Below are 19,135 nucleotides of genomic sequence, written 5' to 3'. Positions count from 1 at the left end.
GAGAGGGGACATGATCCAGCTGTCCGGGATGCCACTGTCCTCCTTTTCCCTTGCTCAGCTCACTGTTTGCTTAATCAGGACAATTCCTCTGGTGCCTCCCAACCCCTGTGCCACCCCTGGATGTTTTCCTGCTGCTTCTCCCCACGGCTATGGGCAGAGATGAGGGCACAGCCCAGCGTGGGCACACACGTGCCAGGCCTGCCAATCCCCACAGCTGGGCAGGGGCGCTGGGGACTGTGGGGGTTGTGTGGGGACACACGCTCGGGAATGTTGTTTTTTCCACCCCGGTTTCCGACAAGGTAGTAAATCAGGGCTGCAAAGGGCTTTTTGTTTATCCCAGCAGGCAGGCTGCCGGGCACTGTGCCTGCCAGCCCTGCCTCGCCTGCAGCAGCCGGGATGCAGCCCGCCTGGGCCAAGCTGCCCCAGTCCCTCCTGGCCTGGTGGGGCTGGAGTCCTGTCATGCTGAGGCAGGTGACTTGGCATGTCTCTCTCATCCTGGCAAGGATTTTCAGGGAAGCAATTGCATCCAATTGCCCTGCAATCCTCTGCTGAGTGTTAGACTCCCCAGAGAGCCTTTGGCCCTTGCAGAGAACTTTTTCTCCATCCATCCATCCATCCATCCATCCATCCATCCATCCATCCACTCACCCACATCCCTCCTGGTGCCATCCCCTCCCTGCCAGGAGCCGTCCTGGTGACCCAAGAAGGCTTTTAGAGTGGCACAGGGTGACACCGAGCCAGCCCCAGCCCTGTGAGGCTTTGGGGTTTCGCAGTGGGGTCCTTGAGCAGGGGCAGAAACCCCACAGGCAGCTCAGCCGTGCCTCCCTCCAGCACGTGGCTCGACAGCACATCGCAGCCGGGTACCCGGGGAGCTGGGGGGTGTTGGGTTGCAGCAGATGGAAGAGTGTCCGGGCACAAGGTGGCCTGGGCACGGCTCCAAATGCCACTGGGTGACAGCTACACCGCAAAGGCCTCTCCTCCATCAGCTGCGGAGGCCACGCTCCCTGACAGAGACACGTGCCCCCCCTTCTCAGGATGTATAGTTGCCCTTGAGGAATGCAACTGGCTCAGGATCCTTGAGCAGTTTGTGCTACAAGGTGCCACAGGGGGAAGGCAGCATGGAGGGAAGGTACCCGGCTCCCCTGAGGGGCATTCAGCTGCTGGCACAGGGGAGGTGTGAAGATCCCCAGATGTATATGTTGCGGCTGGGCTATTTTGGAAAGGGATGGAGCTGATCTTGTGACCGGAGCTGGGGACTGTAAGTCTGCACAGCAGCGGCCTGCCTGAGTGACAGCAACCCGCTGCCTGACCCTGGGGAAACCCGAGAGCCCCCTGTGCTGGGGACGCTTTCACACCCCTTCCTACCCCTTTCCCTGATCGTTTCATGATGATGGAAACCGAGCACTAGGCAGTGATGTGGCTGGGGACAACACAGGAAACTGGGGACAAAGCCCAGGTCTGGGTGCAAATCCCCCTCCCACTCCAAGGCATCCCTGTTGTGGGGCTACCCACGGTCCTCGGGGCTGCTGCACCACACTTTTTATAGCTATGTCCCCTCCTGCCCCCTGTCTGGGACACGAGCCATCCAGGCCCCACGGTCCCTCAGGTCCCCCAGGAAGGTGTTGGAAGCAGATGGAGAAGAAGATACTCTGTAGACCCCATCTCCTTCAGGCTCAGCAGCATGAATGCCAGAACCGCCTGCCAAAAATATTTGTGTGGGAGGTGGAAAGTTAACTTTAGTTTTCCTTTTTTCAATGGCAAGGGGGTGGCAGGGTGTGAGAAAGGCAGGTGAGGGGGGGCTGTGCATCATCCACCAGCGAGTGGGCAGGAAAAGATAGCTGAGCAAAAGGTCTCCCTGCTGCCAGATTTCTGCACTTTGGGAACCGAAGGATATAATTATTATTATTATTACTATTATTATTATTCCCTCTTCTGGCACCATTTTGCAGTTTCTTGGAGGGAGTCACTGCAGCTGGGGAATGTGAAGTCCTTCCCTGGGGGGGACATAGGCAGACAGCAGCTGCCTGGGGCTGAGCATCCTTTGCTCCCCGATTTGGTGCTGTGTCCCTGAAATGGTCCGTGAAATGACCCTCAGGCCCCTTCAGGGCCTTATTTTGGAGCCAGGACAGTCTGCCCAGGCGGGTGGTTGTTCTCTCAGCCTGGTTCTGTGGATGTGGCTGGTGATGCTGCTCCTCCTCGATGGTTCAGTGACGCACCCGGCGCATATATGTCCACCCTATCCGGCCGATCAGCCTCACAGCTTCTGCTAGAGATGCACACTACCATAAACATTCCGTGCCTGTGCTGCTGTGCAGAGCCCGAGAGCCGTGTCCCGGGGGGAAGGCAGCCCCGCCGCCGTTCCCCCGTCGCGCTGCTGGGCTCAGACGCTCCCAGCGAGGCGGCAAACGCGGGGTTTGGGCGCCCCGGCCCCGGCCCCGCAGCGTGTCGTCGGGGAACGCGCCGCCCGGGTCTCACACGAGAGCGGTTTGCCGGGGAACGGCGGGATGCTGGGCGCCGGCCCCGGGCCGTGCCCGTCTGCAGGAAGCGCTCCCGAAACGGCCGGCGGGCTTTGGAACACGGTTTTCAAGGAGATGGGGGCTCACCCACCAGCCCGTCGAGGCAGCTCCGGTGTGAGACGGGCGAGAGTCGGGCTGTCCGAGACGCCTTCTGCTGCGGGTGGGATGAGGAGTGGGGAGATTGCAGAGCCCGCTGCGGGAGCATCTCTGCTGAGCCGGGCTGGGCTATGGCTCTACTTGGCAACTTTCTCTTCGTCCTCCTTTGAGATAAGCCAGCTCCTTCCAGCTCCCACAACTCGCCGCGTTTCTAAGGAAAGATGTGGGTGGCTTCCTGCAGCATCGGGGCCCCGAATTACGTGAAGAGCAGGGTGAGATTCGTTTGTCAGAGAGAAACATTCAAATTTTCGCCTCGGGATCTCTTTGCAAATCTGTGTTGAATAAGTGCAGCAGAGCAAGGCAGGAGGCAGGATCTCAGAAAGGGCAGAAGATTTCCTTTGGGCATTCGCAAAAAAATGCAGCCTCGCGTTTGGGAAATGCCTGAGCGCCTGTTTGGCAGCAAAGCTCTCACTGGCTGTTTCCAAACCTGCCTTCCTTTCCAACAGAACCATGCTAAGGACGGGGAAAGTTTTGCAGAGAAGCTCCGTGAGCCCCAGATGAAGCTGCAGGGTCTGCTCCTGCCTGCGCTCAACCTGCGAGGCAGGGACGGGGTTGGGTTGAGCAGAAACCTCTTTTCCTCCTCGTCTTGCTGTTAGGTTGGGCAATGCCTCCCAGTTCGTGTGCCGTGGGCTCCGCGGGTGTCCCAACGGCGGCGATGCCCGGCGGGGCCCCGGACTGGCAGGGCAGGGGCCAGGCCACCCTGGGCTGAGCTGAGCTGAGCTGAGCTGAGCTGAGCTGAGCGGCTGCCGGAGGCTCAGGGTGCAGGAATTTCCCCCTGTCCTGTCCAGGGAGTGATGACACCGCTGTCCCGGGAGTGATGACATGCCCATCCCTCAGCTGAGGGCTCGCCTCTCGGCAGTGTGGCTGTGCCTGTTGGTCATGCACAGGATTTATGCTCGGCAGAAGGGAAGCGGGTCTGTCAGCCCCTGTCTCGGTGCAGCATGAGTCACTCAATGGTTAAACGCAGCTTTGGTAGCCGTGTGTTGGGAATTTCGGGATGAAGGTGGGAGCCGGGGCTCCTCCTAACCCTGAGCTTCTTCCCTGAACGCTCACAATCTCCTGGGCAGCAGCCATTCCCCAGTGCTGGCCACAACCTGGGCTCTCTGCAGCAACGTCCGGGCTGCTAAAGCAAAGGGAGGCAGGCACCATGCTCTGGGCTGCTGGGCTCAGCGTGAGGATGGATGAGTGAGCGGTGAGTGTGGTGTCAGGGGGGCTGTTGAGGTGGGAGACATTTCCAAATGAGCTGGTAGGGAGCATCTCAGCAGGTCCCTCGTCACAGGGTTGGTGCTGGGGCAATGCTGGAAGCTGCCCCGCTGGCTGTGGTCAGATAAACTTGGTACATGCAACAACATCCTAAATGCTTCCCCTTCCCTTTGCACAGATCTTTAGATGCTGCTCTTCTGCTCTCCTGGACAAGAGAAACTCCTGCAAAATCTGTATTGGTGACGTGTGTCCTTCAGGCAAATCCCTGCTTCTGGGTCTCTGAAAGCTGCCTGCTGCCGTGGCACCGCCCCTGGGCCTCCTGCCTGCACGAGGAGTGACGCTGGGCTCGTCCCTGGCACGTGGATACCCTCGCTCTCGACGCTGCCTGTGCTCAGGGGGACACTGCTGGGGAAGAGCCAGGCCCCCGGCCATGCACACTGGGTTCAAAGGGCCCAGCAGTGCCAGCGAGGCGAAGACACAGAGATGCTGAGGGCAAGGCTCCAGCAGCCCTGCCCGCAGAGCCAGCCCTGCTGCCCCACACCCGGAGGGGCTGCCCAACACCCCCCTGTCTGCCAGATGGCCCAGGGGGACCGTGAGGGGGACGCTGGCCATCGGCAGGAGAGGGGGAGCAGAGTGGGACAGAGGTGCCGTCAGCCCTGGGATGTTCCTGACGCCGAGACAGTGGAGCAGGAGGGATGGACTGGGACAAGGGGAGGGAAGATCAGCGGGAGCTGCCAGAGGGAACCTGGGGGGCTCAATGGGGATGCGCTGGGTCCCACGTTGGATGGCAGCAGCCTGACCTTGTCAGCTGAGCCCATAGTGCCCCCAAGATTCCCTGGCTCTGCTCCAGAGATACTCCCCGCGGCAGTCAGCCCCATGGTCGACCCCAGCCAGGAGTGGAAAGTGGTGAAGATCCAAAGGGTCCTCATCAACCCCACCAGTGAGCAGAGGAAAGCAGGTAAGAGAAATCCCCCTTGGGCACCACCCCCCACCCCAAAAAGTGCCGCTATGCCCCCGGGGCTGCTGCTGCTCGGCTTGGTGGTGGGAACACCCAGCACTTCCCAGGGCAGGACCTCTGCTGGGTTAGAGGTCCCAGGCTCCCAGCCGAGCTGCTGGGACTTTTTTAGCTCGAGATGATCTCTCTGGCCTTAAAAACTAAGAAGGAATCTGTGGCTTTTCTCGGGAGGGGGGTGGGAAGGCAGCAAGCAGATTCTCGTGGTCTCTTAAGAGCTCAATTAAAGCCTGATCAGAGCGTGAGTGGGGTGGGCTTCTCAGCCCTTCCCCCGACCATGGGGCTCTACAGGACCCTGTCAAAAGGAGGGTGATCAGGGCTAAATCCTGTAGTGCTGCCTGGGCCAGGGGCATCTCTCCCCCGTTGGTAGAGGCAGAGATGGCCAAGCACTCGTGTGGCTTGGAGCCAACTCTCTTCCAGAGCCCGGGTTAAAAATTAAGCTCTTTATTTCAGGCCGGTTGGTTTCTACAGCGCTCTGTGCCATCGCCTAACCGCCCTGCTTCACAGCTGTTCCCTGCTGTGACAGTCGCTTCGGCCACAGTGACACAAATACAGGCGCATATCTAAGGTTACAGCAGCCCTCCCCGCCGGGGGAGATGCTCCCGCAGGATGACATCCATCCTCTCACAGGCATCGCACCCGTTTTTAAGCACAGCACCCACCCTTCTTTCTATTTTGCTCGGGCCCAGCTGTTATCTCGTCTGCCACACGGCGTCGAGGCAGGTGTGTCACTGTCCCCATGGGATGGCCTTATCAGATGCTGCTGCTTTGCTCAGAGCCTCGTTTTCCTAGAGCAACCCCCAGGATGGGGACAGATGGGACCAGCAGTAGCTGCTCAATATGAACCCGGTGTCCAGGATCCATTGCCCTCCTTTTTGGGGTGTCCAACATCCTCAAAGCCAGTGGCTCCCCAGTCGGGATGAGGGCTGGGAAGCTCAGCCAGGCTCCTTGGCTCAGTGCTGCCCCAGCAGCTCCCAGCCATACCGGCATCCTGTTTCAGGACTCAGCACACAAACCAGACCGATCCAAATAGTCTTCCCATTTCTCACTGCTCTGGGATGGCAGATCTGCAGTTGGGAAAGGTCAGGCCTGACTCTGTCCAGGCTCAGCATTTTCCTAACCCCTCTGCCATCCAGCACTTTTGCTGCCAGCCTGGAATTTTAAATTAACTCAACAGGTTTGTTGGAAAGAGTTTGTCTGTCCCGTTTCCTCCCCCTCCAAGTGAGATCACCACCAGCCGCTGCCTGCCTGACCTGTCAGACTTTCCAGAGCCTCCAGGCAGGATGTGGCTGAGGGTCCTGAGCGCCGGCGGCAGCCCTGGGACCTTGCAAAAACCTTGCAGGCTTGTGAAGGACAGGTTTGGATTGGAGCAGGGACGGTGTAGGGGGTGGAGGGAGGGAGGGGCAGGTCCCCAAATAGATGGCATCAGGGCTGCCTCTGCAGCAGGGGGTTTGCAGGAGCATCCCTGGGAGCTGTTGGTGGTTGGCTCCTCATCCACTCAGCCAGCTGGGGGTAAATCAAACCCCACCCATGCAGCTCCTGCAAGAGGAAGAGATGGTTCCATCTGCACCCAAAATCATGCAGGAGTAGCCCTGAGAGCCAGGGGCCAAGCAGGTGCCCCCCTGAGTGGTGCAGACCCACCCAGACAGGTCCTCATCCAGCAGCCCAAGGCCAGGCTGGCTGTTCCCAAAGATCTAGCACAGCGGCCCGGGCTGGTTGGCACCTCTCAGGGCAGGCTGGGGAGCGCAGGAGCCCCGGGTAGAGGCAGGGGCTGGGAGATGCAGGAGGCAGGACTGGTTTCTCTGTCTGGTGTGCAAATAAACAGAAGGTTTCACTCCCTGGGGGCTGCCGGGCCAGCGCCAGTCTCCCTCAAAAACCAGAAAAGCACAAAAAAGCAAAGAGGGGCTGGAAGAAAGGAAATTAGAAAGGCAAAAAATAAGGCCAAGAGCTCATCCTGTGGTGTGGGCAGGCGGGAAGGGGCTGAGGCTGGTCCCAGCCGCAGCGGTGCCCCGGAGCTCTGCAGCCTCAGCGGGAGCAGGGAGCTGGAGGCAGGGGGCGATGCTGAATCCCCAGAAATCCAGCGGGAGGGATGCTCAGGGCTGGGGGAAGAGGATACACGGGGCTGGAAAAGGGGGATATGCAGAGCAGGGATAAAGGGGATGGCAGGTCTGGGAAAGGGGGATGCCCTAGGATGGGATAGGGATACGCAGGGCTGCAGGGCAGAGATGGGGGCGGGGGGTGGGATGTGAGAGGAGAGATAAGAAAATGGCCAGCCCGGCAAGGGGATGCCCCAGCTGCTCTCATCGCCGCAGTGGGCTCAGGGCAGCCCCAGCCGGGGCGGGTGCTGGTGCCGGTGCCGCCGGGGACAGGGGACCCGTCCGGTCGGTCGGTCGGGGCAGGCAGGGGCAGGGGCAGGGGGAAGGGCAGGGGCAGGAGCAGGGGCAGGGCCGACGGGACCCGCCATCCCCCGGCCCCCGCCCGCCGCCCCCCCCTGCCCGCTCCGAGGGCGGAGCTGCCGCAACTTTCCTGCCCGCCGCCTCCTCCCCGGTGCAGTCGGGCTGCGAGGGGCGGCGGCGGCACCGGCACCGGCACCGCGGGTAGGGCCGGGGCTGCGGGGGCGGCGGCAGCCCCCAGGGCGGGCTGGGGGGCGGCGGGGACCGGGCAGGACCGGGGCAGGGACCGCGGCGCTGGGACTGGGAACGCAGAGGGGGTGCAAGGGGGGTGCTGGGATCGGAGGGCGCCGGGGGCGCCGGGGGCTGGAAGTGTCAGGAAGGGATGCGCAGGGGGTCTAGGGGTGCACGGAGGTCCATCGGTGCGCGCCCGGAACCCGCAGTGAGGGGCTGGTGGTGGGCGAAGGGCAGGCGAGCGGAGCCGCGAGCAGCTTGGGGGGCTCTGAATTCGCCGTGTGGGTGTCGGTTCCTTCTGCCCACGCCCGCGGGTCCGGTGTGGGGTGTGGGAGGCACAGCGGATGGGCAGGGCGGAGCGTCCCTCCGGGTCCCTTCCCGAGGTTTGTCAGGGTCGCATCTGCCGGCTCTGCAGAGCGTCTTCCCAGGCAGCGTCCCCTGTCCCCCCCGACGGGGACCTGATCTCCTCTGGCCGTGCCACCCGGCGCCGGGGACACGAGGTCTGTCCGTCCGGCTTGGCAGCCAGCGGGCTGGATCCCTTACGGGTTGTGCAAGGGACAGGCGAGGGCCGTGTTCCGTGGCTCCGTGTCCATCCGACGGGACGAGCTGAGCCAGGTGACCTTCTCTCGCCAGGCCAGCGCCTCCAGTCCAGGGCTCCAGCCCCACGGGGGTGTGACCGGGGCCTCGGCAGCCAGGGATGTGCCAGGGCGAGTCTGAGCAGACGGGGGCAGAGGGGCTGGGACTCACCTGCCAGGAGGGATGAGGTCCCCGTGGCACGGGATGGGCTGGCTGGGCAGGTGGGTGGCAGGGCAGCCTGGAGGAGGTCTGCCCAGCTCTGGCCTCGTTTTGCAAAGCTAAAAAGCTTCATTTTGTCTGGCTGGGGAGAGACGCTGCCTCCACTTCTGTGCTAGCAGCAGCCTCTCCGTCCTCAGTACAGATGCAGGGCTGGGGCTGCTCACTGCATTCCCCTCGGCTTGGCATGGCCTGGGGAAGCAGGGCTGGGGCAGGGGCAGACAGGACCGGTTGAAGAGCAAAAGCTCCCCCAGCCCCTTCCCCTCCTCCTCCCGGGGCTGGCAGATGGGTGCTCCGGGGCTTGCTCCTGGGAGCCTCTGAGGCTGACTTTTGTGAGGACTGGGGTGCTGGGCAAGGCAGGGGGCATGGCTGCGAGGCGGGGTGAGCGAGGGGAGGGGAACAGCTCCAAATCCAGCAAAGCCCTTGCGAGCAGAGCACAGGCAAAACTTGCAAGCACATCGAATTTTCTCGCTGTGCCAGATTTTGTCACTGGCAAAGGCACCCAGCACGGTGTGCCCTGCCAGGCGGGTGAGCTCACTCCCACCACCGCTTAAACTGGGGCTTTCCAGGTCTGCAAGGCCAGCACAGAGAAAATCCCGGTGGAGGTTTTACATCTGGAGTATAGGAGAGTTGGAGGCTGGGAATCAGGCAGAAAATGGGCCTATTTTTGTCCATATGGTTGAATTTGTAGGCGACTGAGCTGCCTGTCTGTGCTACCCTCCTTGTGTTCCTGGCAGTAAATTATTTGGGGTGACTGGGAGCTGGAGGGAAGCACAGGCTTCAATGCATATGGGTTAGTGCGCACTGCAAAAACCCTGCACAGCTGTAGCTGGGGCAAAAGGCCAGTTGGCTTCGCTGCCAAAAAACCTGCTTACATTTCCTCGGTGGCCAGAGCCCTTGGTGTTTAGGGGAAAACGCTGGGTTCCCCCTCCCCAGCACGACCCGGCTGCATTCACGTGTGTGGGGCGGTGGCACAGCGGTGTCTGGCCCTCTGGAGAGACAGGGCTTCTCTCTGCTTCACTCTGGCTTTGGCCAGTGGGGTTTGCTGTTTGGGTTGACTCACCACAGCCTGGGAAGTGCTGAGAAGGGGAGGAAAGTGCCTGTGTATTATGACTGGCGGTGGCTGCGCTGTGCCAAGCGGGATTTGGGGTTCCTGGTCCGTGCTCTGCCTGGCCCCGGACAGCCCTGGGGCTGGTGGAGGGCCTGGTGGGATATCCTGAGCACCCTCCCATCATCTGGCCAAGGTGGGCTGCAGCCTTGGGGTGGCCGAGCATCCAAACCAGGAGCAGGCCAGGGATAGATTTTGGAGCCACTGATCAGCCTCGAGTCCAAGATTTCATGTGACCTGTTGCATCCTGCCCACCCCACTGTGACTCTGGGACCTCATGGCTTCTCTGCAGGACTTCTCACACCATGCCTGGTGCTTGTAGACACCCACACCTGCAAGGTGGTGGCTTCAAAGTCACCCTCTTTCTTCATTTGACATCCCAGCCACATCAAGACCAGCAACTTCCACTCAATCTGTCCGCTCAAAGAGCCTTGAGGTATCTCCCCTCCCTGTAATTTGGGGCCAAATCTTCTTCTCATTCCAACTCTTGGAGTCCACGTCGGGGCAGGGCGAGCCATGAGCAGGGTCTGATACATCCTTCACCATCATTTGAGGTCAGATGGTGACTCCAGCCCTTGCTGGCCAAACTTCAGTCACTCTGCCTGTGCAGGGGAACCCATCCTTGGCATGGAAAGCTCAGCTGGAAGAAATTATTCTCTTTTTTCCCCTGGCCAGAAGAGGAGAGCAACACAAAGGCCTTTCATCACCCTCATCATCCTCACTCTGGAGGAGAGAGCACAGTGTGTGCCTCAGGAAGGACAGCTGACAGCTCAGTAGGAAGCTGTTAAGCCCCATGTTTGGGGGATGCTGCCAGGAGTCACCTCTGGAGCAACGGGAAACCTGCAGAGCAACTGCCTATATAAATACAGAGGGATCTGAAAGCTCTTCCCGTCGGAGCTGAAGTGCATTGCACCAAACAGCAGCCGGTGGCCAGTGGCTCTGGGATCCCACGGGGCACAGGGAGCAGCCCCTTCCCTGGGCTGCAGGGCTGGGGGCTGCAGGGGGAGGCTGACGGGGCTGGAGCCATTGTTCTGGGAAGAAGCCAGGACATTTGGAAAGGGGAGACATTTCCTTCCCTGGAGCAGCATGGTGGCGAGGCGCTGCGTGGCGTGGGGATGGAGGAAGGAAGGAGGAGTGGAAGAGGGTGAGAAGAGCCCGTCACCCTTTGGATTTTGGACAGGACTCCCGTCAATGAGCGGAAGCCACTTCCTAGTGCTGCTCAAGCCCTCGGGCGCCCTTGGTCATGCAGGGTTTTGTTTTCGCTTTTGCCTCCTCCTGTGCTGCTTTGACTGCTTTCAGCCCCACTCCCCTCCTTCTCCTCCCCAGCATCTGGACATGGTCTGTGTGTTGAGCTCCCTCTCGTCTGCCTGGAGCTGTGGGGAAGCGTTCAACCGGAGCCCACCCAAGGCTCTCCAGCTGGCAGGGGCTGGCAGGGAAGGGTGAAGGGATGTTCCCTGTGGCTGGGCAGGGAGTGCAGGGTGCAGGAGCCACCCCGGGTGACAAGGTCCCTTTAGCCGTCACGGTAGATGGCTAAAGGCTCTCACAGCAGGTCCAATAACCTCATCCTACAGCTCAGGCTGGAGGGGAGAAGGGGAAGAGGCTGGTCCCAGCCCTTTATCCAGTGGTTACTGCCTCCAGGCCAAGCAATGATGAGCCGTGTTTGCAGCGGTGCGTGCAGCGTCAGCCTGTCTGTCTGTCCATCTGTCGGGCTGTGTGTGGCTGGCAAGCAGGGCGATGTACAGGGCTGGTCTCTGCGATTTCCTCTGGCCACCTGAAGGCCTTGGTGCTCTCCGTCCCTGCCACAGACGTTGGCTGTGAAGAGCAGTTATTACCCCCATCATCCCCGTTAGTATCCCGAGGGATGTGTTTCCATCAGAGCAGCCCAGGCCTGGGGGGTATCCAGTGGGCAGGGGCAGAGGGGCTACTGGCAGAGCCTAAGGGATGGGGGCTGCAAGGTGAGGCTGGGGGCAGGTACCAAGTGTGGGATTTTGGATGGGGGGCTCCCAGCCAGCAGCATTCCATGGCCTGGAGCGATGCCTGTGCCAGGGATGGGGATGCCTGGGAGCAAAATCCCAGGGCACAAATCCCAGCACCGGTCTGGGCTATGTGGGAGCCTATCCGGCAGCTAGTCCAAGCAGGAACGGGCTGGCCAAGAGCTGAGTCATCCCTCCAGCACAGAGGAGATCCCCCAGGGCCCCTCAGTTGCTGTTAAAAGGCAGTAGCAAGAGTGAGAGGCTGCGAAATGGCTCCGCCGAGAGCTCAGCTTCTTAGGCGGCCTCAGCCTCCGAGGAAGCGGGGATGCTCGGCTCGGATGCTCGGCTTGGAGCGCGACACCCGCAGACATCTGGAGCCTGTGGCTTGTTTCTCAACGGCTCCTTGGCCGTGTTTCTCCTCTGTTTCGGAGATAAAGGCGGCGAGGGTGACCCCGTGGAGTGGGAGCCACGGTGCTGGCCACTCTCCAGCCAGCCCGGCCGGAGGAAACCGCGGCCCTGCTCTGTGCCGCCGCCAAAGCAAATAGAAACGGGGCGTTGAACAATGCCGGGTGCGAACCGGGGGAGGTTTGGCCGCTGGCGTGGCTGCTGCGGACGGGCTCCTTGACTCCAGGAGAGAGTTTCCACTGGCATCTCCACCTCCTCTGCTCCATTGCCAGGCCAAAACCCTCCCATTGGGCAGCCTGAAGGCTTCATCCACCCTCGCCCTCCTCCTCTCTGGCTCCTCTGACGAGGCAGGGCCATCCTGCACGCCTCGGCAGTGCTGGAGCCAGGAAAAGGACTTGCTGGGTGCCGAGAGAGGTGGGAAGGATGAAGGATGAGGAAGAGGAGTTGCCCAGCTTGCAGCAGCCCTCCTGCTTTACCGTGGGCTCGCTGAAAGGATTTGGCTTAGTCATCCATCCCTTCCCTTGCTGGTAGGCTGAACCACTGCTGAAAATATCCTGGAAGGTTCCCAAGCAGCGCAGAAGGCAAGAAAATGAGAAACACATGAAGTATGGGAAGAAGGGAAGGGATGGGATGGGAAGGGAAGGGAAGGGGAGTGGGCGCTGTCAGAGTGAGGCTCGAGGCGGGCAGCCCCGGCTCCCCACCTCCCAGCCAGGGCCGGAGCCGGGACACCTCCGCAGCCACCCCGCGGTGCCCCCGGGCAGGGGCTGCACCCGGCGGGCGCTGGGGCGATGCCGACGCTCCGCACCGCCGCCTGTCCCCGAGCGGTGGCCTCGCCGGGACCGGGGCCGCTGCCCTTCCCGCGGGCGCTTCAGGGCGAGCTCGTAGGAAATTGCTCACCCCGAGAAAATGTGTTCCCGGCAGCTCCACATCCTTTCGGCCTTGGGGAAGGGCTGGTGCTCTGACCTCTTGGCCAGCGCAGGAGAATCCCATCAGCACTCGAGCCTCTCGCCGCGGGGCTTTCGCCAGGCTTTTGGCACTTTGCGTTTAGCCCCCGCGTAGGCTCCCAAGGCGTGAACCCAAGGCTGTGGGCTGTGGCTGTGTCCGGCAGGTTAGGGCCTGCACAGCTTCTGTCGGCTGCTGCCATCTCGTGTTGCTCCCTAAATCACTCCCCCGACGGCGCTGGCCACATGAAGCTGTGGAGGGATGGCATCTCCCCGCTGACGCTGTGTTTGGGTTCCTGCCTGCTTGGGGCTGAGCGGGACAGGATTTGGGGTGAGGGATTTGCTGCCTCTTCGAGCTGGGGACCAAAACCATGTGAGCTGCAACCCGAGACCTACTGAAGCCCTTGGAGAAATTCCTTTCCCATATGGTCACCACCGTGGGCCTCAAAATACAGGGCAGAACGAGGGGAGGGGAGGTCCTGAGTGCCCCGGGTGTCCCCTGGGCTTTGCTGCCTGCCCCTCCTCCCCCAGCGTGCAGAGCTGCAGTTCAGCATCTCAGCAGGGGCTGTGCTGGGTCTCCATCAGCCCCAGACTGTGACATCCCCCCACGTGCCCCAGCCTCCAGTGTCCTCCTGCCTCACCCCTGCAATCAGGGCAGGGGTTGGGATGCTGGGGAGTGCCAGGAGGAAGGGCTGCTGGTCCTGGGTGGGGAAGGCTGAGGTCCCGCATCCCCTCTGAACCCTCTTAACCCCCGTCTCCCCTCTGCCCAGGTCTGTCCCGCAGCGCCAGCCTCTCAGAGAAGGAGCTGAAGGAGGCAAAGGCGCGGAGCCAGAGGATCGCAGCGCAGCTGACCACAGCGCCTGGGCTCAGCTCCAAGGGCGTCCTGCTCTTCAACCGCCGCAAGCAGCGCGTGGACGGGCTGGCCGGGGCTGGGCATGGCGGGGGGCTGCTGCTGAGCACCGCACCCCGGCCTCAGCCAGCGGCCATGCAGGAGGGCGAGGGGCAGGGGATGAAGCCAGCGCCTGACCAGCCTGGCACCCCGGGAGAGGAGCTGCAGGCAAATGCCTCCGTGTGCCAGGAGCTGCCCGCCGAAGCACAGCAGGTCCCACTTAGTGTCTACCTGAAAGAGAACATGGCATCAGCTGCTACCAATGGTGTGCGGGAGCGAGCAGCTGAAGGCATGGAGAGCGTGATGGGGGGCCCTGGAGACACAGGAGCCCCTGTGGGGCCAAGCACAGCAGCTCTTGTCCTGCCTCAAAGCCCTGAGGGGAAGGACGGCGAGGTGCCCAGTGAGGTGCCCAGTGAGGTGCCCAGTGAGGTGCCCGGTGAGGTGCCCAGTGAGATGCCCAGTGAGATGCCCAGCGCTCCAGTGGGGACGGCCACGGGCACGGCATCACCGGCCGGCACGCAGCAGAACGGGACACAGGGCAGGCAGTACTATGAGGTCCATCTCACCTTGGCCAAGCCCAAGCCTGTGAAGAACCGGACGGCCAGACCCTTTGGCACCCAGGCATCCCGCACCAGTGGGCAGCCCGTGGAGGGCTCCCCCGCCACCGAGCTGCCTCCACCACCCACCTACGCCGAGACCCTGAGCAGCCCCCCACCGCTCACCCGCGTCCGCTCGCCCCCCGCCTACTCGGCCCTGTACCCGCCCCGGGAGCAGAAGGTGCTGCCAGGTCCCACCATGGTCTGCAGCGTGAGTGGACCGAACCCCCTGCCCAAAACAGGGATCCTGGAGGAGTCGGCCGCCCGCAGATCCAGCAAAAAGTCCATGTTCACTTTTGTTGAGAAGCCGAAGCTGGGCCCCAACCCCGACCTGCTGGACCTGGTGCAGAGCGCTGACAGCAGGAAGAAGCAGAAGGAGCAGGGGGAGCCCAATGCTGAGGACGAGCCCTTCGCCCTCGGGGCTGAAGCCGCCAACTTCGTCCCCAGCAGCACTGCCAGGGGTGGGCAGCACCTCCCACCAGCAGACGATGCTCCGGCATGGTCCTCCTGCCTCAAGTCTCCCACCATCCAGCCCAAGCCGAAGCCGCAGCCCAGCCACAACCTCAGTGAAGCGAGAGGGAAGGGAGCTGAGCTCTTTGCCCGCCGGCAGTCCAGGATGGAGAAATTCATCATCGAGGCCCCTTCCCAGCCAGAGTTGCTGCGTTCCCCATCGCCAACCATGTCCCTGCCTCCCTCCTGGAAGTATGATACCAATGCTTGCCTGTCACCCATGGTCTCCAGGCATCTCTCCAAGAGTCCCTCCAGACCCTTCAAAACTCCCCCAGCATCTCTGTATGGAAACAACCTGATGGAGAACGAGGTCTCCCAGAAGGAGCTGGAGATCTCCAAGCACCAGCCCTACCAGCTCCAGTCTTCACTCTTCATCCTCTCCCCATCCAAAGGGCCAGCAAGGTCCATGCCCCAAGAGATGCCTCCACCCAGACCCTCTCTTCCCGACGCCTACCCTTACCTTCAGCAAACCTCCCGCCCGACCTCTCCGTTGCCTCCTTCCCCAGTCTGGCATCCCCCGGCCGCGCCCAGCGCTGCCCAGGCCGCCTGCAGCCCCTTGCCCTGTGCCGGGGGGGCCGTGCCGCTGAGCGGCGGCGGCCGCGCCTGTCCCGGAGCCCTGGCCGAGGCGCTGCCGGCCTCCCCGTGCCGCCTGCCGGCCCGGCCCAAGGCGGGCTTCCAGGCCCCCCGGCCCTCCTACTCCACCAGGAACGCCGGCATCGAGCCGCAGGTGTGGAAACCTTCTTTTTACTACAAGTAGCCTTGGTGGAGAGAAAAACACGGGGCTTTTAGGCTTCCCTCCGCCGGCTGGGTCCTTCCTAACTGCTCACGGGTGTCCCAAAAGCTGATCCGGCCAGGGAAAAAAAAAGAGGGAAAAAGGAAGTAGAGAACCAAAAATGTAGCTGGGAGGCTGCAGTGCTGGGACGGTGAGGGAGGTAAGGGCTGCCGAACCGCGCTGTGATGGGCACCGCGGAGAGGCGGCGGGACGCGGGGCGTAGAGCCCGCGGGATCCCAGCGCCGTCGGGAGCCGGCCCGACCCGCGGGGCCGCCGGCGCTTTCTCTCTTCTCTCACCTGGAGACTGTGCGGAGCATCGCATCTCTGGCTCCGTCCTTTCCTCGCCTCCTGCCCTTCCAGCTCTCGCCGCCGGCAGCTGCCGGCGCTGCCCGCGCTCCCGCAGCCCCTCTGTCCTGACGGCTCCCACCAGCCTCCAACCAAAGCCAACCCGGAGGGGACGCACCGCCTTTCCGCCTCACTGTGCCTGCTCCTGTCTCTTTTGCTGCTCCTTTGGGAACTCTGCTCGTTTGCTCCCGCGCCGCGAAGAGCCACATCCCCGGGGGAATGGCAGAGCCCCGTAGAGGGTCCGTGTCCCTCGGCAGGCTCGGTGCCGGAGCTGGGGACAGGCAGCGCTGCTGCGAGGGCTGTGTGAGGTGGGGGAGGGCAGAGCTCAGCGCCCTGCTCGTGGTCCAGCCGTGCCTCTGCCCATCCCTCTCTCCCGCCGCTCTCCCCGCAGTAACGAGTTGCCTTTCGACTGTGCTTTTATTTCTCCTGCGTTATTCTTTCTTTCCTCCTCTTTCTGAATACACTCTCTGCGCTGTCAGACCTGCCTCTTCTCTTTCCTGCCCACGGCGAGCAGCTGCCGGGCGAGCGACCGCGGGGACGGTGTCTGTGCATCACCTGCAGGGAGGCCTTAAGGAGCTGCGGGTAGGGAGGTCCTGGGCCATATTTGGGGCGAGGATGATTAGTTGCAGGCTCAGCCTGCCCTGGCCTCCTTGGCTGGCCAAGGGACGCAGAGGTAAATGCCTTTTCGGGGAGCTCTTGCAGGGGGTGCAGTGCACGAGGATGCCTCCCCAGCTCCCGTGGGGCCGAGCCAGCACGAAGGTCGCCCCGGCGCTACTCCTGCCCCCGACCCTCTGCTCTGTGCCCTCACCCGCCGAGCTGTGCCGGTACTAACGCGCTCTCTGTCCCCCCAGGAAAGGCGGCCGTCCCTCCCCGCCTCGCCCACCTGGACGCCCCGGCCGGCGCGGCGCCCGGGCAGCCTCGACGGCTGGGCCAGCCCGGCCTCGGTGCCCGAGCTGGACCAGGGACCGCCCACGTCCCCTCCGTGGAGCGAGCGGTCCGTGTCCCCGCTGCGGCCGGACGCCGACCCGCGGGCCAGCCGGCAGATGCAAGCGCGGCTCGCCAGGAACATCATCAACGCCGCTCGCAGGAAGAGCTCCTCTCCCAGAGCGGGGGCCGCGGAGGGGTGCCGGCCCTTCGCCCCCGCCAGCCCCCCCAGCCTGCCCCAGTCCCCGCGGCCGGGACGGGCCCCGGCCCTGCAGGCCTCCAGCAGCGTGCCGGGGAGCCGGGGCGGCCCCTCGCCCACACACAGAAGCCCGCTGCGGTCGCCCCGGGCCGACGGCCCTCTGTTTTGTCCCTCCCCCGGGACGTCCCGAGCCGCCTGGGCGGAGGGTCGCCGGCTCCTGCTGCCGGCCAGCGTGTCCTCCTGCCCCATCTCCGGGCTGGCCCCCAGCCCCAAGAGCCCCCTGCCGTCCCCTGTGGTGGGCGGGCGGCCCCTGGCCAAGCGCTGCACCTCCCGGTCCCCGACGGACTCGGACGTCTCCCTCGACTCCGAAGACTCGGGGACCAAGAGCCCGGGCATCCACAGCTTCAACCTCTGCCCCCGGGGCTGGACCGGCAGCCTGCGGCTGAAGCCAGGGGGTCTGTCCTCGGGGGCTCCCTGCACCTCCTAGACGAGCTGGCCCCAGCCGGGCCACCCTCTCCCCGGCCCCGCCAGCCCCGGCGATGCCACCCACTGACCCCCCAATTGGGAACACTCCAACCGTCGGGGCTGACGTCCCCAAAAGCGGTGTCCCCGCTCCCCGGCGGAGCTGCTGCAGCCCCTCGACGTGCCAGCGGGGTCAGGTGCCACCTGCCCGCTCGCCATCCCATGCCACGCTCTATTTTTACCACGCTAACCTTTCAGGGCAGGAGTGCCTGGTCAGCAGGCAGAGCAGGCAGCGGGGGGGCAGCCGCCTCCACAGCCCCTTTCCCTGCAGCCCCTGCCCGCCAGCCAGCCCCATGCCACACAGCCAGGACGGAGGTGGGCTCAGCAGTCCCCTGTGAGCCCCCTGTCCCTGTCCATGAGGTGTCACGCCAGGGTGTCACCCCAGCTCTGCTTTCCTGGAGTGGCACAGCTGGTGCTGCTACCTGGGGGGGTGTCACAAGCGGGTGCTGCAGCTGGGCACCCTCTCCCAGCCTCCAGAGATGTTTGGTTTAAATTGAAAACAGATTTAAGGGGGAGAAAATATTTTGTTCAAGCTCCTCAGTTATTCATTGGTGGGGGGGGGGGGTTGGTGGTTGGGTTTTTTTTCTTTTGATCCCCTTCTCGTAGAAATCCCCCCAAATCCTTCCTTGGCGACCAAAATGAGAGACAAAGTTATTTATTGCCGTATAAAGGGGACCATTTACAGATGCCCTCCCTCCCTGCCCAGGCAAAGAGAGCCCCATCCTGTACCTTGTGCCTGTCCCCATCCCCGGGCTCAGCCCATCCCTGTGCTGAGGGACACAGGACGGATGGGCACTGTGGCAGCCAGGGTGGGTGGAGGGCCGAGAGGAGGGTGAAGGAAGTGGCACAGATGGTTTGAAGGAGGTGTCAGTGCAGGAGGTGATGCTGAGAATATCTTGGGGGACAAGCTGGTGTCTCCTTGGGAGCCCTATGAGGGGCTGGGGCTTTGTGGGGAGGAGCAGAGGCCCTTTGAGTGTCAGAGGGAGGTCTGAGGGGGATGGGGAAAAGAGAGCATCAGGGTGGGAAATGGGTCCCCACAGCACTTTTCCGCACCCAGGGGTGGGCAGGGGCCAGCTGAGGGGCAGCCACCTGCCCTAGTGGGGACAGCCTTGCTGCCAGTAAGACCAGCATTGAGACAGGAGGATGCATTTGGACTGCTGGGCTCTGGCACATCCCCTGTTTGGGGAGCCCCTGTCACCCCTTCCATTGCCCTGGGTCACACTGTTGGGGCAGCCCATCCTTGTTTCCTGGGGTCCCCCAGACTGCAGCCTGCCCTTCCCAGGCACAGCCCCCGGCACCAACCACCTGCCTTTGGCACAGCTGTGTATCCAGCTCAGAAATAAAGTGCTGTTATCCCCCCAGCCTGGCCTGGCCTGCCTGCCTCCCATCCAGCCCTGAGGTGTCCTGGGCACACGTGGCTCATGGCCACCTCCTGCTGCTGCTGCATGGCCACCAGTCCTCAAGGGTCAGCTTTGCTCTGCGACAAGGTGACAGTGTCCTTGTCCCTAAGGGTCAGTCCTGCTCTGTGCCAAGGTGACAGCATCCCAGTCCTCAAGGACCATTCCTGCCCTGTGCAGGGGTGAGAGCATCCCAGTCCCCAAAGATCATTCCTGCTCTGTGATGGGGAGATGCCATCCCAGTCCCCAGG

At 62.9% G+C, this 19,135-nt stretch overlaps 1 protein-coding gene across 1 annotated transcript; it reads left to right on the top strand.

Annotated features, from left to right (window-relative positions):
* Nucleotides 1-4,751: 4,751 nt before the first annotated feature.
* On the top strand, nucleotides 4,752-17,548 carry SYNPO (synaptopodin). Its single transcript, XM_062002792.1, has 5 exons — nucleotides 4,752-4,833; nucleotides 7,200-7,272; nucleotides 7,393-7,484; nucleotides 13,501-15,452; nucleotides 16,694-17,548. Exons 1-5 carry the CDS (start codon nucleotides 4,752-4,754, stop codon nucleotides 17,450-17,452), a joined length of 2,958 nt encoding a protein of 985 aa, XP_061858776.1. The 3' UTR covers nucleotides 17,453-17,548.
* Nucleotides 17,549-19,135: the final 1,587 nt, after the last annotated feature.

The sequence above is a fragment of the Colius striatus genome, chromosome 9 (assembly GCF_028858725.1).
Source record: "Colius striatus isolate bColStr4 chromosome 9, bColStr4.1.hap1, whole genome shotgun sequence".
NCBI classification, from domain to species: Eukaryota; Metazoa; Chordata; class Aves; order Coliiformes; family Coliidae; genus Colius; species Colius striatus.
Note: the sequence above shows the minus strand (reverse complement) of the source record. Positions and strands in the feature narration are given on the sequence as shown.